The sequence below is a fragment of the Narcine bancroftii genome, chromosome 8 (genome assembly GCF_036971445.1).
Source record: "Narcine bancroftii isolate sNarBan1 chromosome 8, sNarBan1.hap1, whole genome shotgun sequence".
In the NCBI taxonomy this organism is placed as follows: Eukaryota; Metazoa; Chordata; class Chondrichthyes; order Torpediniformes; family Narcinidae; genus Narcine; species Narcine bancroftii.
In genome coordinates, this window is record NC_091476.1 from 76,774,336 (window position 1) to 76,800,732 (window position 26,397).

A 26,397-nucleotide genomic window follows, 5' to 3' on the forward strand; every position below is an offset into this window, starting at 1 on the left:
CGAACACAACAGCAGAAACAGCGGTAGGAGTCCGATTTGGACTCCCGCCTATTAGTAGTTCAGGTAATTTTACTGCTGAGGTAAATGAAGAGCTATGCCAGCATCTTGGAATAGGACAACTACCTCATTGCGCCCAGAGGCAGCTGGAATTGTGGAAAGAGCAAATGGTGCACTGAAAACTAAGCTAAATGGGGGAACCGGTCTAAACGGGGTCAAGGATCACGCCACACGCCCAAGCAGAAGTCATGTTTGGAAAACTGCTGGGCAGCAGATAAAAATGTGTTTTTGACCTACCTCAAGAAGATTTAAAAAATTTTTTTAGACATATAGCACAGTTGTGGTGAGCATCTGCCAAGCTGCCTGTCTCCCCTCTGGCGAGTCTTGCTGTACTAACATTGGCTGTGCATTATTTCTACTGTTAAGGACACTCCCCTTGGATATAACTGCATATGCACCTATTGTCTTTCATTATTGTACCATGAGTTTCTGCTAATAAAAGCCATGATTATTGTTTGACCACATCGTCTTTGTCTACTTCATCAACTGGCACTTCAATGCCACAGGTCTGCCCTTTTGATTAAGGGTTCCTGCCAAGGCACAATCTGAAGCATCAGTTTCCACTTGGAATGGGACATCCTCGATGAGGACGAGAATACAGCTTTGGCAATATCAGCTTTAATTCTCTCAAAAGCCTTCAAGGCCATTGGAGAGGGAGGAAAAGATTTAGTGTCAAACAGAGGGCATGCCTTCGTGGCATAGTCCCAAACCCATTTGCAGTAGTAGGAAAAGAATCCCATACACCTTTTAAGGGCTTTTGCTGGGTTTGGGGGTGGTAACTTCTTAAGGGGGGCCATTCTTTCCTGTCGGGGCGGATTTCGCCCTTGTGGACAATGTAGCCCAGAATGGGTAGCTCTGTCGCGTTGAACACACATTTGCCCTCGTTAAATGTAAGGTTGAGTTCTTTAGCTGTTGCTAAAAATTTCTTTAAGTTGTTGTCGTGCTCAGCCTGTGTTTTCCCACAGATAGTGACATCATCCAGATAGGGAAACGTACCCTGTAACTCATACGTCCTAACAATCTTATCCATTTCCCTCTGGAACACAGACACACCATTAGTGACCCCAAAATATACCCCTTTAAACTGGTATAATCCCCCATCAGCCTCAAAGGCAGGTCGTTCCTTTTCTTTAATGGGGATTTGGTGGTAAGCTGCTTTGAGGTCGATAGTGGAGTACACTTTGTATTGCACAATCTGATTAATCATTTCATTGATGCGTGGCAGGGGGTAGGCATCCAGGTTAGTGTAATGGTTGATTGTCTGGCTGTAGTCAATAGCCAGTCGTTTCTTAGTGTGATTTTTCACAACTACCACCTGGGCTCACATGGTAACAGGCCATTTCAGCCCATGAGTCTGTGCCGCTCAATTTACACCCCATTAACACCTTTTCTTTTTTTTCTTTGGCTTGGCTTCGCGGACGAAGATTTATGGAGGGGTATGTCCACGTCTGCTGCAGGCTCGTTGGTGACTGACAAATCCGATGCGGGACAGGCAGGTGCGGTTGCAGCGGTTGCAAGGAAAAATTGGTGGGTTGGGGTTGGGTGTGGGGTTTTTCCTCTTTTGTCTTTTGTCAGTGAGGTGGGCTCTGCGGTCTTCTTCAAAGGAGGTTGCTGCCCGCCGAACTGTGAGGCGCCAAGATGCACAGTTGGAGGCGAGATCAGCCCACTGGCGGTGGTCAATGTGGCAGGCACCAAGAGATTTCTTTAAGCAGTCCTTGTACCTTTTCTTTGGTGCACCTTTATCTCGGTGACCAGTGGAGAGCTCACCATATAACACGATCTTGGGAAGGCGATGGTCCTCCATTCTGGAGACGTGACCCACCCAGCGCAGTTGGGTCTTCAGCAGCGTGGATTCGCTGCTTGAGGACTCTGCCAGCACGAGTACTTCGATGTTGGTGATGAAGTCATTCCAATGAATGTTGAGGATGGAACAGAGACAGCGCTGATTAACCTACACACCTTATTATTGGCCAGTCAATATACAGAACCATATGTTTCGGTAACATTTCCATAACCCAGTCTGGGTAGCAGTGGAGCCCAACTCTGCTAAAAACCTTTCCATTTCCCTTCTCATTAATCAATTGCCAACCCTGCTGTTGGGTGCACCGTGAGAGTGTGGGTGCAATAAGGCACACGGCTCCCGGTGCTGAAAATCAGTCGTGCCGCGATGGTGGAGCTGCCCGTGTTTTACTGGGAGCTGATGCAGGTCTGGGGTGTGGTGTCTGCCAGAGAGGATTGCCCCCGTCCAGCAGCGATGGGTGTCGGGGGAGGGTAGGGCAGTCCCGGCTGCGCCCCGATCCGCCGGGGGCGCTCGTCGGACCTAAAGCCCGGCGGATTTTGTGGGAGCGGTCCAGGATAATGTGAGCCGTCTTGCGGTGTTTCGCACTCTGCCGTTCCGGGATGCGCCGAAGAGATTCCTGTACCAGCTGGTCCTGCACACATTTCACTCCCTCGCCTTCGTCAGTCGTCCAGGCACACCGTGGCGGTCTGTTTTACTGGCCGGCATCAAGGGGGGGTCCCCAGTGGAGGTCCCTATACACAGGAGTCCTTCCCCTTTACATCAGGGACCTGGGGTGGAGGATGCTGCACCAAGCAGTGCCACGTAACCAATTCCGGAGTCGACCCGCCGCCTGTTCGCCGAAACCCCGGCCGCCTGTTCGTCGATACCCTGTCCACCTGTGTCTTCAACGGCCGGCAGGAGACGGTGCCCCACATCTCTGTCGAATGTGGGAGGTTGCGGCCCCTCTTCGCCGACCCAAAGGGGCTGCTCCTCAAGTTTTGGTTGCCCTTCATCTCCTGATCTATGGCTGCCCGGTGAAGATGTGGGGGGGGGGGGGTGGGGGGGGCGGGCACTCCTTGTGGGGTTGGGAATGGGTCACTCACGGATTGAGATGGCGGGCATTTGACGGGAGAGGGGGTGGTGGGAAGAGCCGACTGCCTGCCTGCCTTTCTGGGCTCCTGAGGTGTTGGGAGGGGGAGTGAAGGGACGGTGCCCCCCCTAGGGGATTGCGTGTGTGGTAGACAATGAATTTGACTGGGTAATGGGGGGGGGGGGTCATAATTACTGCCTCTCACAGGTTTGTTGCCACACATTATGGTGGGTTTTGCTTTCAGTTGTAACTCTATGTGTGTTTGTGGCCTTGTAGTTTGAATAAAGTTTGCACGTTTGTTAAAAAAAAAGTCTGGGACAGTTTAGGAAACACTTTTGACTTCAGGGTTATTCCTCTTTCAAACCCTATTTTATCCACTCATCTCTCTCAACCTTCTTTGTGTGATCTTGTGTTTCTTGAATGGCACAGATCGGGCATCAAACATTTCACTGATCTTTTTTTTATTGAGAACAGCTTTCCGGAAAGTTCAATTTACCTTTTTTTTCCCTGATATCTGCAAATCAGGCATTTTCTTCGATCTCAGACACCTGATTTTCCTCATGCAACAGACGCGAACATTGTTGATGGTGTAGCGGCAGCTACACTGCTACTGAAATAACACACAACCAGATGGGTTGAGCTCAGTGAGCAGAACTGATTTATTGCAGGCTGCCTGGCTGGCTTTATGCTCCCAGCCCGGACCTGGCTGAGAACCATGCTGGGGGCGTTGATGTCACCAGGGTGGCGCCATTTTGACCAGCTGCCCTGCCGCGTGTGTTACAAGCGGGGCCGGTTTGCCTGACTAATGGCGTGCCGCCACACAGACCCCCCCCCCAGAACCGGCGCCAATGTCCTTTTTAGTCGGACGGCCTCACTTCTTGGGCTGGGCCACAACTACTGGTTCGGTGGGGTCGAGGTGTGCTGGCTTCAGCCTGTCCACCGTAAACAGTTCCCTCCTACCACCGATGTCCAGAGTGAACGTGGACGCTGAACGCTGGACAACTTTGTATGGCCCTTCGTAAGGCCTCTGTAGAGGTGCCGTGGTCGGGCCTCGCCGAATAAAAATGGAGGGCAGCTCGCTGGGGATGTAAGAGGCCCGTGTGCCATGTCTGGGTGGCGGTTGTGGTGCGAAGGAGCCTAACTGGGCCTGGAGGTGGGGGAGTAGTTCATGCGGTGACCACTGGGGGTTGTGAGGTGCATTGACAAACTCACCGGGTAGCACTAGTGGTGTGCCATAGACCAGCTTGGCTGATGACGCCTGTAGATCTTCTTTGGGCGTCGAGCGGATGCCCAGGAGCACCCAAGTCAGTTTGTCCACCCAGTCGGGACCGGTGAGGTGGGCCATTAGTGCTGACTTAAGGTGGCAGTGCAGTCATTCAACCAGCCCATTAGCCTGTGGGTGATAGGCCGTGGTGCAGAGTAACTTGAGCCCCAGCCTATTGGCGAGCTGTGCCCAGAGCGCAGAGGTGAACTGGCTGCCCTGATCACTGGTGAGGTGATTCGGGACGCTGAACCGGGCAACCCAACCGTGCAACAGCGTACGGGAACAGGAGTCCATGGAGGGGTCTGGCATCGGGATCACCTTGGGCCAATGAGTGGTGCAGTCCACCATCATGAAAAGGTAACAGTTACCCTGGGAAACGGGTAAGGGCCCGACGATGTCCACATGAATGTGGCTGAACTGTTCCTGGACGTGCTCGAACTCTTGTATGGGCGCTCTGGTGTGCCTGTGCACCTTGGAAAGCTGGCAATGGGTGCAGGTTCTGGCTCAGCCCGCGATCTGCTTCTGCAGCCCGTGCCAGACGAAACGATCTGCCACCATATGGACCATGGACTTGATGGAAGGGTGCAAAAGGTCATGAATATGGTGGAAGACTTGCCTGCACCACTGCTGGGGAACCACTGGTCGCGGGATGTCCATGGAGACATCACACAGGACGGTGCCCTCACTGCTAGGAGCTGGGAAATCCTAGAATTGCAGGCCCGTGATGGCAGTCCTGAAGGCTCATGTCTCCTCGTCGGACTTCTGGTCCTGGGCGAGCTGGTCAAAGTTGAGGCTGGGTGTTAGTGCGCAGATGCCCAGACGTGAGAGTGCATCGGCGACCATGTTGTCCTTCCCCACCTTGTGCCGAATGTTGGTGGTAAACTCCAACACAAAGGAGAAGTGACGCTGCTGATGGGCTGACCGGGTATCCTTTGCAATGGCGAGCACCTGAGTGAGGGGTTTGTGGTCAGTAAGGATGGTAAAAGTCCTTCCCTCCAAGAAATAGCGGAAATGCTGTACCACCAGGTACATGCCCAGTAAATCACGGTCGAAGGTGCTATACTTGTGCTCTGGTGGGCGAATAAGCCGGCTGAAGAATGCCAGTGGCTTCCACTGTCCATTCACTTGCTGCTCTAGGATGGTGCCGATGGCTGTGGCAGAAGAATTGATGGAAAGCGCCATATGCAGGTCGGTGCATGGGTGGGGGAGCATGGTATCCTTCGCAAGGGCATCCTTCATGGCCTCGAATGCACTGAAGGCCTCTGGAGTCCAGGCAAGTGTTTTATGTTGGCTGTGATGAGGGCAAATAGCGGCTACATGATGCGCATGGCTCCTGGGATGAATCGGTTGTAGAAGTTGACCATACGTGCAAACTCCAGCAACCCCTTAAGGTGGTCCGGGCGTGGGAACTCCTTGATTGAAGCGACCTTCGTGGTAATTGGCGTGGCTCCTTCAGCAGTGATGGTATGGCCCAGCAACTGCATGGACCCTTTCCAGAACTGGCACTTGGCTGGGTTGATCGTGAGGCCAAAGTCAGCCAGTCGGGAGAAGAGGGTGCGCAGGTGGGCCTTGGGTTGGACCCAATCCCTGCTGGCAACAAAGATGTCGTCCAAGTAAATAAAGATGAAATCCAAGTCCCTGCTCACTGAGTCCATAAGGCACTGGAAGGTCTGGGCAGCGTTTTTGAGCCCGAACGGCATGCGAAGGGATTCAAACAAGCCAAAGGGAGTGATGATGGCTGTCTTGGGTATGTTCTTAGGGTGCACCAGAATTTGGTGATACCGTGCACCAGGTCGACCTTGGAGAATACAGTCAGAAACTGTTGCATCATTGAGCCGCTGATAGTCTCCCCGGGGGCGCCAGCCGCTGGAGACTTTTGGGATCAGGTGGAGCAGTGAGGCACAAGGGCTGTCAGAGCGCCAAATGATCCTCAGCTCCAGCAGATGCAAAAACTTTTCCTTTGCCACTGGTGGGAGCCGGCATGCCTTGGCGTGGACCAGTGGGGCCTTGGGTGAGGATGTGATGGAACACCCAGTGACGCGGTGAGGAAGCGGAGAACTGTGGCTTGAGGAGGGCCAGAAACTCATCCAGGATACGCTGGAACTTGCCTTTGGGCATGCTGATCGTGGCTCTCTGCGACTGCTCTGTGCGGGAGGCATTGAGGCGAACGGCCTGGAAGGTACGGGCATCTACCAGGCACCTACCTCGAATGTCAACCAGGAGCCCATAGGCGAGGAGGAAGTCGGCACCCAGGATGGCGGTCGGAAGGGACGAGATGGTAAACCTCCATGAGAACTTTTGCCAGCCAATCTGGAAGTGGACGGTCTTGTCTCCATACGTCCGGATCTCCATTGCATTGGCCGCATGGAGGGGAGGTCCTTGAGGCTGGTTCCTGGACTCGATGGCTGTGGCCAGAATGATGTTGATCTGGGCCCCAGTGTCGACGAGGAACCGCCGGCCGCTAAATGAGTCCCACAGGTAGAGAAGGCTGTGTCCCTGACCAGCCGCAGCAGCCGTTAACAGCCGGCCTGCTAGTTTCCCTGGAATGAGCAGGGCTGACAACACTTCCGAGTCTTGGCTCCCAATCACTGGTGGTAGAAGCAGATGCCCAGAGCAGATGCCTTGCCTCTGGTTATGCTGTTTGTGGCCCCTGTAGGGACCGGGTGTTCTACCGCAGCATAGAGGAAGGCTTGGAGTGGTCATGGCCATGACTCGCGACCTGCTGGACCACTGAGCCCTCCGGGAATTGCTTGAGCCATAGCTCTTGACCCTTCTGAGTGACCTTCCTCGGGTCAGCAAAGTTCTCTTGGGCCAGTAGCAGCCGGATGTCCTCAGTCAATGGTTGAGAAAGATGCGCTCAGAAAGAGGGCAGTTGGTGTGATTGCCCATGAGTGCGAGCATCTCGTCCATTAGCTCAATCGGGGACGTGTCCCCCAAGGTGTCGAGGTGCAGCATCCGAGTGGCATGCTGGCACCTGGATAGTCCGAGGGAGCGGGTGAGCACCCACTTGATGGTCCCGTATTTATCTTCCGCGGGTGGGTGTTGAACGAGGTGCAGCACACGTTTGGCAGTGGCCTGGTCCAGGGTGGCGACCACATGGTAGAACCTGGTCATGTCTGATGAAATCTGGTGGAGCTGAAACTGAGCCTCTGCATGGCTGAACCAGGTCTCCAGCTCCCGAACCCACAAGTCAGGGAGCTTGACAGGTATAGCACTGATTGAAGGGTTGCTCATGTTGGGTTCAAAGGCATTTGAACCTGTTGGGGTCACCAACTGTAGTGGCAGCTACACTGCTACTGAAAGAACACACAACCAGACGGGTTGAGCTCAGCGAGCAGAACTGATTTATTGCAGGCTGCCTGGCTGGCCTTATATTCCAAGCCCGGACCTGGCTGAGAACCGTGCTGGGGGCGTTGATGTCACGTGGGTCCCCAAGCATGGGCTTCTGAGCCCGGTGCCAAGGTTGAAGGGGAAACCCCCGACGGCACCATTTTTGGTTGGCTGCCCCACCGTGTGTGTTACGAGCGGGGCCGGTTCGCCTGCCTAACACCGTGCCGCCACAATATAATATTTAGTTTACAACATTCTGGTTTAATATCCAGAGGATTTGAAACATGCCCCTCTAGTTAAAATTAAAAAGGCCTGGGAATAGGATTTCATTGTCAGATGAAGTTCAGGATTTAATTTTTAAGATGGTTAATTCTACATTCTTGTTTGTAACAATTTAAAGTTATACCTAGGGCTCTTATGCCTAAAGTCAAATGATCTCGTATCTTTTCAGATGTAAATTCTTCTTGTGATAAATACTGGAGGGAGGTGTTTCAAACTTTATCCTTAATTTAAATCTAGAGCCTAACCCTATGGTCACTTTTTTTGGTACATCTGGAGAGGGTGACATTCTTTCAACTCCAACTAAATGTCATACTCTGTCTGTGTCTCTTTCTCTCGGCCGGATGTGTGATACTGTTGAGATGGAAGGATGTGGCCCCATTCACTCCTGCTCAGAGGCTGAGGGACATTATAACCATATGTCAACAAAAGTCCGGAAACAGGCCATCTCAGCCCCTTGTACGCACCAAATTAAGTGATCTCCTCTAGTCCTACCTACCCGTTCCCTGTCTATAACCCTCCAACCTCCTCACATCATCCAACTTCCTCTTAAATGACAGAATTGACCCTGTTGCAACCACCTCTTCCGGACAGTCATTCCACTCACCCACCCCTCTCTGAGTGAAGAAGCTTCCTCTTACGTTACTTCTAAACTTATTCCCCCCTAACCCTTAACTTATGACCCCTCGTTCCAATCTCCCCTACCCTCAGGGGAAGAACCTATTCACATCTACTCTATCTATTCCCCTTATAATTTTAAACACCTCTATCAAATCCCCCCTCAACCTTCTACGTTCCAATGAATAAAGACCCAGTCTACTCAATCTTTTGCTGTATTCTAGATAATGCAATCCAGGCAACATTTTAGTAAATCTTCTCTGCACCCTCTCTTCCTTATTGATATCCTTCCTCTAATTTGGAGACCAGAACTGCACACAATATTCCAAACTTGGCTTCACTCTTCAACAGTCTCAACATCACCCCCCAGCTCCTGTCTAAATTTAGAAAAGATCTGTTACTCAATTAGTAACTCCAATAGAAGGTTTCAAATGCTCTGGTGACCATTCCTGAGTTGTTTTCCCAATCTCCAGGCACATTATTAATTCTGAAGTTTATTTCAGGAACGAAGTACATTTTTTCTTCAGTCATACACTATTGGTTTGGTGGAGTCGCACCGAGATGTGATGAAATGCCATTTTTGATGTGTTTTTGTTTGATGGATGTGGTCTCTGGGTTTTATATTTTGTTAAGTGATCTAGCCTGTCAGTCATTATTATGATACATTCCATGGATGATGTGAAAAATCAATAAAAATATTGAACGATAAAAATCTACAGCCCCCACCCCCCACCGGGGGAAACCTCACGCAGTCACGGGGAGAACATACAAACTTCTTCCAGGCAGCTCGGGATTTGAAGCCCGGACCCGGTCGCTGGCGCTATCGCCGAGTACATGGACATACAGAGATTCTCATTAAACTTTTCTTTGGCTTGGCTTCGTGGACGAAGATTTATGGAGGGGGTAAATGTTCACGTCAGCTGCAGGCTCGTTTGTGGCTGACAAGTCCGATGCAGGACAGGCAGACACAGTTGCAGCGGTTGCAGGGGAAAATTGGTGGGTTGCGGTTGGGTGTTGGTGTTTCCTCCTTTGTCTTTTGTCAGTGAGGTGGGCTCTGCGGTCTTCTTCAAAAGAGGTTGCTGCCTGCCGAACTGTGAGGCGCCAAGATGCACGGTTTGAGGCGATATCAGCCCACTGGCGGTGTATAAATAACATGAGCTTCATTCAACTTGTTCTGACAAAGGTTCCAGGTGCAACAAAGAAACAGGAGCAGTTTGGTCTTGTGAAAAAAAGTGGGAAGGTTTGAATATATTATTGGGATGAATTATGAAGAATGCAGACACCATAAGACCCCAGAATATTTCTGTTTGGTGATGTATACGACACTGATACTAAATTGAAGTTAGACAAATATCAACGAGAATTTCCGAATAGCAGTGGCATGGAAATGTACAGCCATAAAATGGAAGTCGGATAACTTTATTCAAAATTTAAGGAATCAAACTGAGAATTTTTATATGATTTGGAAACCATATATTGATTTTGTCAGTAAGTCTGTCCACATCATCCATAACAGCCACTCCACCCCCCCCACCCCCCCCCCCCCCCCCGATTAATATGTACCTGAACAGGATATAACCATATAGCAATTTACAGTATGGAAACAAGCCATCTCAGCCCCTCTCGTCTGCACGGTTTTACATGAAACTCCACTAGTCCCACCTATCCACTCCCATGCCCATAATCCTCCAACCCCCCTCACATCCATGTACTCATCTAACCTCCTCTTAAATGACAGAATTGACCCTGCCACAACCACCTCTTCCAGACGGTCATTCCATACACCCACCCCTCTCTGAGTGAAGAAGCTTCCTCTTATTTTACTTCTAAACTTTTTCCCCTCTAACCCTTAACTTATGACCCCTCGTTCCAATCTCCCCTACCCTCAGGGGAAGAACCTATTCACATCTACTCTATCTATTCCCCTTATAATTTTAAACACCTCTATCAAATCCCCCCTCAACCTTCTACATTCCAATGAATAAAGACCCAGTCTACTCATTCTTTCTCCATATTCAAGATACTGCAATCCAGGCAACATATTAGTAAATCTTCTCTGCACCCTCTCAACCTTATTGATATCCTTCCTCTAATTTGGAGACCAAAACTGCACACAATATTTCAAACTTGGCCTCACCAATGCTTTGAACAGTCTCAACATCACCCCCCAGCTCCTATATTCTATGCTATGATTTATGAAGGCCAGCAGACCAAAAGCTTTCTTCACCAACCTATCTACATGAGAATTCACCTTCAAAGAACGATGAACCAAGATCTCTCTGTTCCTCAATGCCCCCCCTTCACATCCTCTTTTGGTTATTCCTCCCAAAATTAAGCCCCTCACACTTATCTGCATTAAACTCCATCTGCCACCTTTCAGCCCACCATTCCAAACAGTCCAAATCCTTCTGTAGTCCAGAAAAACCCTGCTTTCTATCCACAACTCCCCTTATTTTTAGTGAATGATAAATAAATTCAGGGTTTTTTCTCTTATTTCTCTTGGGGGGGGGGAATAAAAAGAAAAAAATATATACATAATTTTGTATCGTTTTATTGTTATTTGATGAAGAATTTCTATGTATGTATTGATGTAAATTAAAAATAAGATTTTCAAAATGAGAACCAATAAAATTCTTGAGACCTTACACTTTCAGTGTATAATGCGGTGATAAGGTGGGGGGGGCCCACTACCGCTGAAAATCCAGCCAGGAGGCTACATTCTGATGAGGAATCGGGAGCGGAAGAAGTTGGTCCCTTTCCAAGTGTTGCTAAGGTCGAGGGCCAGCCTCGGGGGTAGGGGGGGGTGTGAATTCATCAAACAGATTGTTGGGAGGCTGGTTCCGTGGGAGGACAACCAACTCTCACAAAATGCTGGAGAAACTTAGCAGGTCCAGTAGTGGCCTTTGTGCCATGAGGGTAAAGATACGGAACCGACGTTTTGGGCTGGAGCACGAGAGAATGTTGGCAGGCGCCCGAACTGGAAAAATGAGGAGGGAAGGGGTGGCAAAGGCAGGAGATGATAGACAGGGAGAGGACAGTGGCAGTGAGGGGGAGAAGGGATGGCTGGGCAGGTGAGGGGGAGTACTGGAAAGACAGGAAAGGGGGAGGGAAAAGAAAAGGTGGGCAAGGTTAGCAGAGAAGTCAGTGTTCTGCAGGTGGTCAAGGTGGGATAGTACACAAGGCGGACAAACTAGTGAGTGCGGGAGTGTGACTTGGAATTTAAATGGTTGGCTACTGGAAAGCCACTGTTGTTGCGGGGGGGAGAGGAGGTGCTGAGCAAAGTGATCTCCCAGGCTGCGACCGGTTTCTCTGATGTAGAGAAGGCCACAATGGGAGCACCAGATGTCATAAATCAGTCCTGTGGATGTACAAAGTGTAAAGCTGCAGGCTGCACCACTCTAAAGGATGATAGAAGGTTCACTAAAATGCTGTATGAGTTGAGTAAGGCTCAGTGCAGGGAACGAGTGACACTGTCTACTCATTCTTTGTATCCCTTGCACCCACCAGCGTAATGCAATAGGGCGTCATGGTTAGTGCAAAGCCTTTACAGCACCAGTGATCAGGACCGGGGTTCAAATCCCATGCTGTCTGTAAGGAGTTTATATGTTCTCCCCGTGCCTGGGTGGGTTTTCCCCGGGGGCTCCGGTTGCCCCCCACCCTTCAAAATGTACCGGGGGTTCTAGGTAAATAGGGTGGTATGGGCTCGTGGGCAAAAATGGCCTGTTACTGTGTTGTGTGTCTAAATTAAATTAAAAATTAATAAAGTTGGTTGTACACTCATTGGTTAGAACCATAGAATGCTATAGTATGGAAAACAGGCCATTCAGCCCTTCTCATCTGTGCTGACCATTGTTCAGCTAGTCCCAATAACCTGCTCCCATTCCATAACCCTCCAGACCTCTCCCATCCACGTATCTGTCCAATTTATTCTGAAAGCACACAATTGAGCTGCATTCACACCAGATGGCAGCTTATTCCACATGCCCACCACCCTCTGAGTGAAGAACTTCTGCTTAAACCTTTCCCAGTTCACCCAAAAGCCAAGTCCTCTCTTATTTATCTCTTCCTCTCATATTTATCTCTCCAAATCTCAGTGGAAAGAGCCGACTCACAATTACTCTGTCATACCCCTCATAATTTTGTAAACTTTGATCAAATCTCCCCTCATTCTTCTTCTTTCCAGGGAATAAAGTCCATACTTGTTTGATCTTTCCCTGTAACTTGGTTCCTGAAGACTGGGCAACATCTCAGTAAATCTCCTCTACTCTTTCAATCTTACTGATATCCGTCCTGCAGTTCGGTAACCAGAACTGGACACAATTCTCCAAATTTGGCCTCACCAATGTCTTCAATAACTTCAACATCCCAACTCCTGGACTCAATACTTTGATTTATGAAGGCCAAGATGCCAAAAGCTCTCTCTACAACCCTGTCCATCTGTGATGCCACTTTCATGGAATTATGTATCTGTGTTCCCAGATCCCTCTGTTCTACCCGCACTCCTCAGTGCCTGACCATTTACCATGTACGTCCTTTCTTGGTTTGTCTTTCTAAGATGCAACACCTCACACTTGTCTGCATTAAATTCCATCTGCAATTTTACAGCCTATTTTTCCAGTTGGTCCAGATCCCTCTGCAAGCTTTGAAAACCTTCCTCTCTGTCCACATCTATCTTTGTGTCATCAACAAACTTGCTGGACCAATTCACCACGTTATCATCCAGATCACTGATGTAGACAACAAACAACAATGGTCCCAGCACCGATTCCTGAGGCACCACCACTCGTCACAAGCCTTCAGTCTGAGAAGCATTATCCACCACTCCTCACTGTTTTCTCCCACTCAGCCAATTTCAAATCCAGTTTACAACTACTGTTTTATTGCATCATGGGTCAACTTTAACATTGGCCGATAAAGAAGGTTGGAGAAGGCTAAAAGTGGCTTCAGATTTGTCCTACACCTGAACACTGCGGGTGAGGAACGGAGAAGGTTAGAGCCAGCCAGACCGTGTTTGCTGCAGATGTTCACCTCACCTCACCAGAAGAGCAGGCAACCGACGGGAGCCAGCAGGCAGCGTGAACCATGGACTCTTCCGTTGCAATTAGTCAATCTCTGAGAGGGTAAAAGGACAACAGGCAATGGGAGTGGCTTTAAAGAGAATCTCGGTCCTCTACGCAAAAGTGGGTGTCAATGACTGGAAGATAAGTAACCCAGGAATACCTTGCACAGATACAAGATGGTTAACCCTCTGTGAGCTTGGCTGATCATTTTTAATCAAAGGGATTTCCAATGTCTTTAAAGAAAGGACATGCTGGCAAAGGAGAGGGTGCAAGGATGATTCCGGGAATGAAAAGGTTATCGTACGAAGAGCGTTTGACGGCTCTTGGCCTGGACTCCCAATTGTTCACATTAATCAATCCAGATTCTCCGATTTCTCAAACAATTCTCTTTGGTTTGGCTTCGCAGACGAAGATTTATGGAGGGGTAAATGTCCACGTCAGCTGCAGGCTCGTTTGTGGCTGACAAGTCCGATGCAGGACAGGCAGACACAGTTGCAGCGGTTGCAGGGGAAAATTGGTGGGTTGGGGTTGGGTTTTTCCACCTTTGTCTTTTGTCAGTGAGGTGGGCTCTGCGGTCTTCTTCAAAGGAGGTTGCTGCCCGCCGAACTGTGAGGCGCCTAGATGCACGGTTTGAGGCGATATCAGCCCACTGGCAGTGGTCAATGTGGCAGGCACCAAGAGATTTCTTTAGGCAGTCCTTGTACCTCTTCTTTGGTGCACTTCTGTCACAGTGGCCAGTGGAGAGCTCGCCATATAACACGATCTTGGGAAGGCAATGGTCCTCCATTCTGGAGACGTGACCTACCCAGCGCAGATGGATCTTCAGCAGTGTGGATTCGATGCTGTCGGCCTCTTCCATCTTGAGTACTTCGATGTTAGGGATGAAGTCGCTCCAATGAATGTTGAGGATGGAGCGGAGACAACGCTGGTGGAAGCGTTCTAGGAGCCGTAGGTGATGCCGGTAAAGGACCCATGATTCAGAGCCGAACAGGAGTGTGGGTATGACAATGGCTCTGTATACGCTAATCTTTGTGAGGTTTTTCAGTTGGTTGTTTTTCCAGGCTCTTGTGTAGTCTTCCAAAGGCGCTATTTGCCTTGGCGAGTCTGTTGTCTATCTCGTTGTCGATCCTTGCATCCGATGAAATGGTACAGCCGAGATAGGTAAACTGGTTGACCGTTTTGAGTTTTGTGTGCCCGATGGAGATGTGGGGGGGCTGGTAGTCATGGTGGGGAACTGGCTGATGGAGGACCTCAGTTTTCTTCAGGCTGACTTCCAGGCCAAACATTTTGGCAGTTTCCGCAAAACAGGACATCAAGCGCTGGCTCTGAATGGGCAACTAAAGTGACATCGTCTGCAAAGAGTAGTTCACGGACAAGTTGCTCTTGTATCTTGGTGTGAGCTTGCAGGCGCCTCAGATTGAAGAGACTGCCATCCATGCAGTACCGGATGTAAACAGCGTCTTCATTGTTGAGGTCTTTCATGGCTTGGTTCAGCATCATGCTGAAGAAGATTGAAAAGAGGGTTGGTGCGAGAATGCAGCCTTGCTTCACGCCATTGTTAATGGAGAAGGGTTCAGAGAGCTCATTGCTGTATCTGACCCGACCTTGTTGGTTTTCGTGCAGTTGGATAACCATGTTGAGGAACTTTGGGGGGCATCCAAGGCGCTCTAGTATTTGCCAAAGCCCTTTCCTACTCACGGTGTCGAAGGCTTTGGTGAGGTAAACAAAGGTGATGTAGAATCCTTTGTTTTGTTCTCTGCACTTTTCTTGGAGCTGTCTGAGGGCAAAGACCATGTCAGTAGTTCCTCTGTTTGCGCGAAAGCCGCACTGTGATTCTGGGGGAACATTCTCGGCGACACTAGGTATTATTCTATTTAGGAGAATCCTAGTGAAGATTTTGCCTGCAATGGAGAGCAGCATGATTCCCCTGTAGTTTGAGCAGTCTGATTTCTTGCCTTTGTTTTTGTACAGGGTGATGATGATGGCATCACAAAGGTCCTGAGGCAGCTTTCCTTGGTCCCAGCAGAGCATGAAAAACTCATGCAGTTTGGCATGCAGAGTTTTGCCGCCAGCCTTCCAGACCTCTGGGGGGGATTCCATCCATACCTGCTGCTCTGCCACTTTTCAGTTGTTCAATTGCCTTATATGTCTCTTCCCGGGTGAGGACCTCATCCAGCTCTAGCCTTAGGGGCTGTTGAGGGAGCTGGAGCAGGGCGGATCCTTGGACTGAGCGGCTGGCACTGAAAAGAGATTGGAAGTGTTCTGACCATCGGTTGAGGATGGAGATCTTGTCGCTGAGGAGGACTTTGCCGTCTGAGCTGCGCAGCGGGCTTTGGACTTGGGGTGAGGACCCATACACAGCCTTTAGAGCCTTGTAAAAACCCCTGAAGTCGCCAATGTCTGCGCTGAGCTGGGTTCGTTTGGTGAGGCTAGTCCACCACTCATTTTGGATCTCCCGGAGTTTGCGCTGAAGATGGCTGCATGCGCGACGGAAGGCATGTTTCTTCTCTGGCCAGGACGGCTTTGTAAGGTGAGCCTGGTGGGCAGCTCGCTTCTTTGCCAGCAGCTCCTGGATTTCCTGGTTGTTTTCGTTGAACAAGTCCTTGTTTTTCCTGGAGGAGAAGCCCAGTACCTCTTCAGTGGATTGCAGTATGGTAGTCTTCAGCTGATCCCAGAGGGTTTCAGGGGACGAGTCCGTGAGGTGGATTGCATCCTCGAGCTTTGCTTTGAGGTTTGCCTGGAAGTTTCCTCTCACTTCGTCTGACTGCAGGTTTCCAACATTGAACCTCTTTCTGGGGGCTTTACTGTTCCTGGATTTTGGCTTGAAGTGAAGGTTGAGCTTGCAGCGAACCAGCCAGTGGTCAGTGTGGCATTCTGCGCTGGGCATGACCCTGGTGTGGAGCACATCTCATTTGTCTCTTTCTCGCACCAGGATGTAGTCCAGGAGGTGCCAGTGTTTGGATCGGGGATGCATCCAGGTGGTCTTAAGGCTGTCCCTCTGCTGAAAAAGGGTGTTTGTAATGACAAGCCGCTGTTCTGCGCAGAGCTTCAACAGGAGGCGCCCATAGTCGTTGCACTTGCCGACGCCATGCTTGCCCAGGATTCCTGCCAGGTTTCTGCGTCTTTGCTGACGCGAGCGTTGAAGTCGCCAAGGACGACAACCTTGTCGGCTGAAGGGGTGCGTTGAATGAGGTTGCGCAGATCAGTGTAGAACTTGTCCTTTTCTGCTTGTTCCGCCTGGAGAGTTGGAGCATAGACACTGATGAGGGTGATGCGACACTTGTTTTGAAGGGGGAGTCACATGGACATGATCCGGTCCGAGTGGCCTGTTGGGAGGTTTTCGAGTTTGGAGGCAATGGAGTTCTTGACCATGAAGCCTACACCAGATAGGCGTCGTTCATCCATAGGCTTGCCAGACCAGTAGAGTGTGTAGTCCGCGCCGCGTTCTTGGAGGCTGCCCACATCTGCAAGGTGGACTTCACTGAGAGCGGCTATGTTGATGTCAAGTCTGAGGAGTTCATGTGCTATGAGGGCACCGACGTTCAGGTTGGTGGCTGTCAGCCTTGTCTAGCATGGTTCTGATGTTCCAGCATGCTAGCTTGAGTTTGTAAGCATCTTTTGAGGGGGAGGACGTGGAGGGGGAGGACGTGGAGGGGGAGGACGTGGAGGGGGAGGACATGGAGGGGAGGACGTGGGCATATCCTCGGGCCTGCGCAAAGGAGCTTTTAGGTGGAGTGCAGTGTGCGCAGTACTGGCCCCACCCTTTACACCCATGGTTCATGTGCCGTGGCCAAGCAAGCTGGGACGTGGCAGCGAGGTCCTTGGGTCGTAGGTTTTATATTGGAGTGGCCTTCTCCTATGCAGGTTTCTTACCCGGGCTGGAGGGGCCTGCCTCCCCTCCTAGGTCGGACCATACTGCCTGGACCAAGGCCGGGGCTGCTGCTGCTTTCCCTGTGCCCAGACCGGGGCCGCCGCCTCCTTCTTTCTGCCCAGACCGGGGCCTCCGCATGCTTCGCTCTGCCGAGGCCGGGGCCACCGCCTCCCCCTCGCTTCTGCTCGGACCGGGGCCTCCGCCTGCCTCACTCAACCGAGGCTGGGGCCGCCGCCTCCCCCTCGCTTCTGCGCGGACTGGGACCTCTGCCTGCCTCACTCAACTGAGGCCAGGGCCGCCGCCTCCCTTTCGCTCTTGCCCGGATCGGGGCCACTGCCGCCTACCCTCTGCCCGGACCGGGGCCAGGGCCGCCGCTGTTTTTCCTGTGCCCAGACCGGGGCCGCCGCCTCCTTCTTTCTGCCCGGACCGGGGCCTCCGCCTGCTTCGCTCTGCCGAGGCCGGGGCCACCGCCTCCCCCTCACTTCTGCCCGGACCGGGGCCTCCGCCTGCCTCACTCGAGTGAGGCCAGGGCCACTGCCTCCCCTTCACTTTTGCCCGGATTGGGGCCGCCGCCGCCTACCCTCTGCCTGGACTACTGTCCTGGACTCTCTGAAAATTGAGGGGGGATCTTACAGAAACATATAAAATTCTTAAGGGATTAGACAGACTAGACACAGGAAGGTTGTTTCCAATGCTGGGAAAAACCAGAACCAGGGGTCACAGTTGAAGGATAAGGGGAAAGTTTTTTAGGATTGAGATGAGGAAATATTTCTTCTCCCAGAGAGTGTGGATCTGTGGAATTCTTTGCCACAGGACGTAGTTGAGGCCGGTTCCTTGCCAATATTTAAATGTAGGTTAGATTTGGCCCTTGTGGTGAAGAGGATTGGGGGTCTAGGGAGAAGGCAGGAACCGACCAGGTACTAATCAGTCATATTGAATGGGGGAGTAGGCTTGAAGGGCCAAATGGCCTCCTCCTGCTCCTATTTTCTATGTTTCTCCCACTGCGGGGAACAACCTTTCTACATCGACTCTGCCCGCACCCTTCTACATTCTAAAGGTTTCAATAAGATCCCCCTCCATTCTCCTAAATCCCAATGAGTACAGGCCAAGTTGACTGTCATCCAATTGTATAAGTACAACCCAACAGGACAGTGCTCTCCGGTCCTTGGTGCAAAACACACAGACACATACCCGGACATAACACACACACAGACACACAATACACATGCAGGACAAGTATTTCATGTATACAGTCTAGCAAACTCCCCTCCCTCTCCCACCCCATCAACATGGGATTGTTGTCTGAAGAGGGCGCGCAAAATCATTGAGGACCCCTTCCCCCCTGTACATGGCATCTTCCAGCTGCTCCTGTTGGGGAAGAGATCCAGGAGGATTAGAGCCAGCGCCACCAGGCTGAGGAACAGCTTCTTCCCACGGGCACTGAGATCACTGAATGACCAAAGGAACTGCTCACACTCACCCTCCGAGACCCTCATATTTACGAAACAATATTTATTTATGTAGACAAAATACTTGTCCTGCGTATGTGTTGTGTGTGTCTGTCTGTGTGTTATGTCTGGGTGTGCGTCTGCGTGTTTTGCACCGAGGACCGGAGAATGCTGTTCCATCGGGTTGTACAATCAGACGACAATAAATTTGACTGGGAGTTTTTATGTTCAGTGTCGGCTTTCAGTGTTTTTTGTTCTTTTAAAAATGTTAAATACTTTAAATGAGATAAAGAACGGTTTCTTCCAAAGCTGCCTTTGACTTGAAAATATTGCTGTCTTTGCCACGAGTGGGCCCCGGCACATGGGCCGGAACTCGGATGCTGAGTGGGCCCTAGACCAAGAATGGTTGAGAACCACTGGTAGGTAGTTTGTGCCATGCGTGGGTGTGGGTGGAGGTTGGAATTGGGGAGGAATTTTGGGAATGTAGGGGAGTTAAATAGGAGCAGTGTGGGACTGACGCTAATGGTTCTGTAATGATAGGGATTTTGTGTCACCGGAGGGGGGGGGGGGCGGAGGTAAAATGTTCAGAACTCCTCTCAGTGAGAAATGTCCACCACTGTCCCCCCCACCATGGTGAGAAATATTCCCCCCCCTCTCTGCCGGAGGCAAAATGTACAAGACCCACCCCTCCCTGCCATGGTGAGAAATGTCCAACCCCCTCCTCTTGACCAGGGGTAATGTCCAAGCACCCCCCCCCCCCAACAAGTGAGGAAGCGCCACAGGTTAGCCCCCTCGCCAAGCTCCATTTCCCAGTCCTCGAATTGACTACCCTCCCTCCCCAGGGTGAGGAGGGTTCTCACTGCCACCACCCCTTGCACCCTCTCCATGATTGCAAACCTCTCCATGAATGCAAACCTCTCCCCCACCCTCATCTCCAGCAGCCAGAACCCTAGGTGTGAGGTGCATGGGTGGGGGGGTACGGGGGGGGGGGGGGGGTACCGGGACGCTTGAGGTACTGTGACAGACAGTCCAGACGCAGCACTCTTTCCTTCTGATTGGTTATTTATTCGTCATTAAAAAGACTGGCAGCCCTTCAAATTAAAAACAGGTCCACATAGAGGGTGGCAAAACAGCATCGACAAATGGAGGGGGCTCGCACAGGCGCTAACCCTTGACGTAACATAGAGGCGTGTGCGGAGGGAGGGATGCACAGGTGGTGGGAGGGTTGAGCCCATTTCCTTCATTCCGTCCACGAAGGCACTCAGCAGTGGGAATTGACGTGGGGCCCGAGGCGTCGCCAGGAACTGCTCAGCCAAACATGGTCAACTTCAGCCACTGCGGGAACAAGAGGAAAGGGGGGAGGGATTTATCAACCGCTGGATGGACACAGGAGCACTTTGTTGGGTATGCGCACACACACGTGCATGACTTCATGCACACACTCCCTATCCACCCCGTTCAGACCCCTCAGGATCTCCCCCCACCCCTTCAATCCACTCACCCCCTTGTTCTCCAAAACTCCCAGCAGACACACGCTCAGCCAGTCCCACCTCCCCTTGGAAGACAACCCACCTTGTTCGTGTATCCGTCCAGGAAACCTCCCACAGAAGTTCATCCCACAGAGGTTCATCCCACAGAGGTTCATCCCACAGAGGTTCATCCCACAGAGGTTCATCCCACAGAGGTTCATCCCACAGAGGTTCATCCCACAGAGGTTCATCCCACAGAGGTTCATCCCACAGAGGTTCATCCCACAGAGGTTCATCCCACAGAGGTTCATCCCACAGAGGTTCATCCCACAGAGAGGCAGTGGTCTCCAAGGAAGAATCATTCCTGACCACCCAAGGTTTCAGTTCTTTTAAATTTTATTTACAGCATGGGAGAAGATGATTCCTGGCCATTCAAACCCAATTAAACTACAATCACCAGTACATTTCGAATGGTGGGAGGAAACTGGAGCCCCCAGAGGAAACCCATGCAGACACGGGAAGAACGCACAAACGGACAGCGCTGGGTTCAAACCCGGGACGCTGGTGCGGTGTCCAGTCTGTTCCGAGGACACATCCCGTCGTCCAGCTCGGGACGTTCAGACTGGTTCAGGATGTTACGGGGAGTCCAGGCAGGGAAAAGGGAACTATTCCCAATGTGCTGAAGATCTAGGACCAGCAACACCAAGGCTGTGAATTAGAGGCAGCGTCCGAGGAATGAGGGCAGCTCCTCTCCACGCTGGTGGGGGACGGGGGGGAAACCGGGACTCTTTCCCGCATGACCCCGGAACTCTCCCTCCCCCACACAGCAGTTCAAGGTGGCAGCTCCGCACTCCCAACCCTGTCAGTGATGAGTGATGAATTCTGGGGTCACAGGTGACCACAGATGCTGGAATCTACGCAAGAACGTCAGAAAGAGGAGCATTCAGCCCATCGAACCTGACCCGCCAGTCAATGTGATCGTGGCTGATCTAATGAGAGGCTCATCTCCATCGGCCTGCCTTTTCTCCCTATCCCTTAATTCCCCCAAAATTCTCTCCAATCTTGTCTTAAATCTATTTACTGAGGTCGTCTCCACTGCTTCAATGGGCAGCGAATTTTCACCCTCTGGGAATAGCAGTTCTTCCTCATCTCCGTCCTAAATCTACTCCCCTAAATCTTGAGGCCATGTCCCCTCGTTCTAGTCTCCCCCACCAATAGGAACTTATTGACCTCTATCTTATCTAAGCCTTTCAGAATTTTATACGTTTTATAAAATCCCGTCTCATTCTTCTAAATCCCAGCAAGTACAGTCCCAGACGACTCAATCTCTCCTCATAGGCCGACCCCCTTCTCCATGGAATCAACCTGGTGAACTCCCTCTGCACCACCCCCATGCCAGTCCATCCTTCCTCAAGTAAGTAGACCAGAACTGCACCCAGTTCTCCAGATGTGGCCCCATCAGGACCATCTGGAGCAAACCACAAACCACTGGACTACCCCAGCAGATCAGGCAGTATCCACGGAGGTGGGGGGATGGCTGAGGTTTCAGATTGAGAACCCGCGTCAGGATTAGGTCTTGGCAATGAAACCAAATTCACCCCCCTCCAAAAAAAACTGAATAAATAAATGAACAAAGCAGTCAGTGAAGTTTGGGAGGTTCCTGACAACTGTGGCGACAGTGGGTTCAGGGTACTGATGGTCTCGGTGAATGGGTGGATACGCTCGAGCAGCCAAGTGCTCCCTTTCAGAGTGGTTTATAGTTTTCCAAAGGTTGGAGGACACTGGGTAAAGGGTGCCCTAGAAACATGGAACATTACAGCTCAGAATACAGGCCCTTCGAGGCTGGGCCAAATTGTTACCCTGTCTCATCCCTTGGGCCTGCCCCCAGTTTATGTCCCTCCGCACCCTCACCCCCCATCCATTGGCCTCAGTGTTAAAACTGAGCCCGCATTCACCACTTCAGCTTGTTCCCCACCCCCACCATTGTGTAAAGAAGTTCCTCTTAAACCTTTCCCCTTTCACTTTTAACCCACGTCCTCTGGTTTGTATCTCAGTGGGAAAAGCTGACCTACATTTACTCTGTCTGTCCCCCTCATAATTTTAAATCCCTCCATTAAATCTCCCCTCATTCTTCTACGCTCCAGGGAATAAAGTCCGTACCTGTTTAACCTTTCCCTGTAACTCAGTTCCTGAAGTCCAGGTCTTGCTAAAGTCCATATAGACAACATCAACTTTCCTGGTAACCTCAAAACACTCAATAAGATTGGTTAAGCACGACCTATCATACAAAGCCACGATGACCATCCCTGATCAGTCCCTGGCTGTCCAAGTACTTGTATATCTAATCTCTTAGGATACCTTCTTTTCTGTCCGCAATGCCTCAAACCTGTGTTATCATGGTGTCTGAGAGGGCAGGAGACCGCACCAGGGTTTCGGCTCCCCACACCCATCAATCTGACCAAGACTTGGCTCTCCACCGCAAGTTGGCAGGCGACACTAAGATTGGAGAGCTTGTGGGAAGTGAAGGAGGTTTTCAAAGTTTGCAGAGGAATCTGGACCAGCTGGAAAAATGGTCGATGGAGTTTAATCCAGACAAGTGTGAAGTGTTGCATTTGGAAGGACAAACCAAGTAAGGACATACACGGTGGACAGTCGGGCACTGAGGAGTGCGGTAGAACAGAGGGATCTGGGAACGCTGATAGATAATTCCCTGAAAGTGGCGTCACAGGTGGACAGGGTTGTAGAGAGAGCTTTTGGCACAATGGCCTTCATAAATCAAAGTATTGAGTCCAGGAGTTGGGATGTTATGGTAAAGCTGTACAAGACATTGGTGAGGGCAAACTTGGAGAATTGTGTGCAATTGTGTGAAAGATCTCGATAAGATAGAAAGAGGGCAGAGAAGATTTACTAGGATGCTGCCCAGACTTCAGGAACTGAATTACAGGGAAAAGTTAAATAGGTAAGGACTTTATTCCCTGGAGCGTAGAAGAATGAGAGGAGATTTGATTGAGGTATTTAAAATTATGAGGGGAACAGAGAGTAAATGTAGATCAGCATTTCCCACTGATGGTGGGTGAGATACAAACGAGAGGACTTGGGTTAAGGGTGAAAGAGGAAAAGTTTAGGGGGAACTTCTTCACACATAGAGTGGTGGGGGTGTGGAACAAGCTGAAGTGGTGAATGCGTGCTCAGTTTTAACAGTGAATAAGAATTTGGACAGGTCCATGGATGGGAGAGGTTTTGAGGGCGATGGAGTGGGTGCAGGTCAGTGGAACAAGGCAGAAAAATCATTTGGCACAGAATAGAAAGGCCGAAGGGTCCCATTTCTGTGCTGTCATGGTCTGTGTGTGTATCAACCCCACTTTTCAAAGGCATAATCTGTGGCAAGTAGCTGAGCTCCTCCTGTTTTGTGGTCCTGACTCCAGCACAGGCAGCCTCTCTGGCGTCCCTGAGCCTGGCTGGGTTGGGGGGGGGGGGGGGGTGCATTTGGGGAGGTTTAGAGAATTAGGGTTTGAGCAGGGAGAGGGGTCAGGGAGGAAGGTCGGGCCACAACAAAGTTCACCTGATACACGTTGAAGGTCACCATCCCATCTCGATCAGTGTCCAGCTTCACAAAGGTCCCTGTGAAGAGGAAACAATAGGTCATGGTTCGCCGCTCACCACAGCACAGTCATTCAGCTCATCTAGTCCATGCTAGCCCCCATGGCAGCCAACACATCAGTCCCCCACTTCCCAGCCTAATTTCCATGTCACCCTACACATTAAGCCCTATAGTGCTCTCATCAACCCCTATGGTCTCAGGTCTCAGGGGGGAGGGGACGGACCCTGCAGTATCTTGGGGGGGACCCGGTGATCTCTGGGCAGGTGGGCAGACCCTGCAGTCTCTGGAGGAGGGGACGGACCCTGCTGTCTCCAGGGGAGGGGATGCACAACCCTGTGGATTGGATCAATGGGTCGGTGAATCTTCATGCTTTTAAACTTTATTTAGTATTTTTTCAATAAGAATAAACAGACTTTTACAGAATAAGTAGTCTAATAATAAAACAGTAAAACAAACCCACCCCTCCCCCCTCCCACAACAAATCCTTAAAGGGAAGCATTAAAAATAAACAAAAACATTCAGTAATTTATGATATTACTAAATTCATATTCTTCATATACGGTGTCCACATTTTAACAAAAAAATCATCATTATTATGGAAATTATGTTATTTTCTCCATAAAGATACACTACTTCAACTCATGATGCCATCGAACTATATTTAACTCCGCTTCATCTTTCCATGACATAGCAATACATTTACGAGCAACTGTTAATGTAGACGAATAGACGCTGTCGGAAACTTATCCAACCCCTAATGGGGTAAAATAACCTAACAAAGAAATGTTTGGATCGAAAGGAAATTGAATTTAAAAAAAAAATTTAGTAGATAATTCCTAACTTTAAACCAGACAGGATGAACTTTATCACAAAACCACACAGAATGTGGAAACGTTCCAACACACAATCCACACCTCAAACGCAGATCTGAATTACTAAATCCATAGTTTTTCCATTTTTCAGGAGTTAAATATAACTGAAAAAATTATAATTAACCATACTATATCTTACATTAATTAATTTAGTCAACCCACCATAAACGCATATTTTCCCAATCTACCTGACTCATCTCACAACTTAAATCCTGCTCCCATTTAATCCTAGATGGATCTAATTTTTTTAAACCGTTGTATCTTGTAATAATGCATACATTTCTGATATAAAACCTTGATCTGAAAAATAAGAAACCATAGATTCAAATTTAGTTAACTTAGAAATTTTCATTTCTCTTCCAAAATTATCTTTCACTAATGCCCTAATTTGGTAATAAACAGAGAATTCTCTAAAATCCCAAATTTCTCTTTAAGCTGATTAAATGATAAAAATTTACCACCTTCAAAACAATCCACCAATCTTTTTATACCTTTAATCCACCAATCTTCTAAAACTCTATTATTCAATGAAAAAGGAATCAATTTATTTTGATATATTGGGGTTTGAACTGATAAACTACCTTTTGATCCTATTAATAAATTCCTTTTAGTCCAAATTTCTAATAAATGATTCAAAATTGGTACATTATATTTCTGCAGTAAGATAGTATTCCATTTAAATACAAACTGATGGGGACAAGGTTCCAATATCGCAGCCAATTCCACCCTAGCCCAACTAGAAGGGTTCGAAATGTCTAACATACGATTAATAAATTTTAATTGAGCTGCTTTATAATAATTTCAAAAATTAGGTAATTGCAAACCTCCCAAACCAAACTGTCAGGTCAATTTATGCATCACTACTCTTGCTAAATTTACTTTCCATAAAAATTCTCGAACTACTTTATGTAAATCTTGAAAAAAGGATTTTGGAAGAGAACAAGGAATCGACTGAAACAAATATTGAATTTGTGGAAAAATATTCATCTTTATAAAATTTACTCGACCTAGTAAAGTTAAAGGTAAATCTTTCCATTTAATCAAATCCACTTTAATCTTTCTCATTAATGGTACATAATTTAAATTATACAATGATTGGAAATTTACATCAATCATTATCCCTAAGAACTTAATTTTATCAGTCCATCGAAATTTACTAATTTGTCTAGATTGATCGTAATTTCCTTCAGAAATTGGGAGTATTTCACTTTTATCTCAATTCACTTTATATCCAGATAATTTACCATATAATTCTAAACAATTTTGTAAATAAATTAAAGATTGATCCGGATTAATTAAATATATCAAAACATCATCAGCAAATAAATTAATCTTATATTCATCCTGTCCAAACTTTATACCTGTAATATTCTCATTCTGCTTGATAGCCTGAGCTAATGGTTCAATGACCAACACAAATAGGGTTGGCGACAAAGGACAACCTTGACAAGTTGAACGCGTTAATTTTAAAAAGGAAGAAGTTTGACCATTTGTCGCCACCCTTGCCTTCACCCAACCAATAAATAAGGGTCCAAATTTATATTTCTCCAAAACTTTAAATAAAAAATTCCATTCAACCCTATCAAAAGCTTTTTCAGCATCTAATGATAGTACCATTGGTAGGTTGGGTTGCTGATGTGAAGCACTGATCAATGAAA

The 26,397-nt window shown here is 49.2% G+C and overlaps 2 protein-coding genes across 3 annotated transcripts in view; both read right to left on the reverse strand.

Moving 5' to 3' along the window:
• Positions 1 to 13,540, reverse strand: part of LOC138740934 (solute carrier family 22 member 6-A-like) — a 41,659-nt gene extending 28,119 nt beyond the window's left edge. For both annotated transcript variants that reach the window (XM_069894275.1, XM_069894276.1), the window contains exon 1: positions 13,452 to 13,540. The gene's annotated coding sequence lies outside the window, so the exon portion shown is untranslated. The remainder of the gene's footprint in view (positions 1 to 13,451) is intronic.
• A 6,301-nt stretch (positions 13,541 to 19,841) lies between these two features.
• The window catches only part of LOC138742049 (calpain-1 catalytic subunit-like), a 46,969-nt gene continuing 40,413 nt past the window's right edge, over positions 19,842 to 26,397 (reverse strand). Inside the window, exons 19-20 of the mRNA XM_069896243.1 lie at positions 23,829 to 23,887; positions 19,842 to 20,132 (exon numbers count right to left, since the gene is read on the reverse strand). Of these exons, the coding sequence (XP_069752344.1) occupies positions 20,106 to 20,132; positions 23,829 to 23,887 (86 nt within the window). The 3' untranslated portion in view covers positions 19,842 to 20,105. The remainder of the gene's footprint in view (positions 20,133 to 23,828; positions 23,888 to 26,397) is intronic.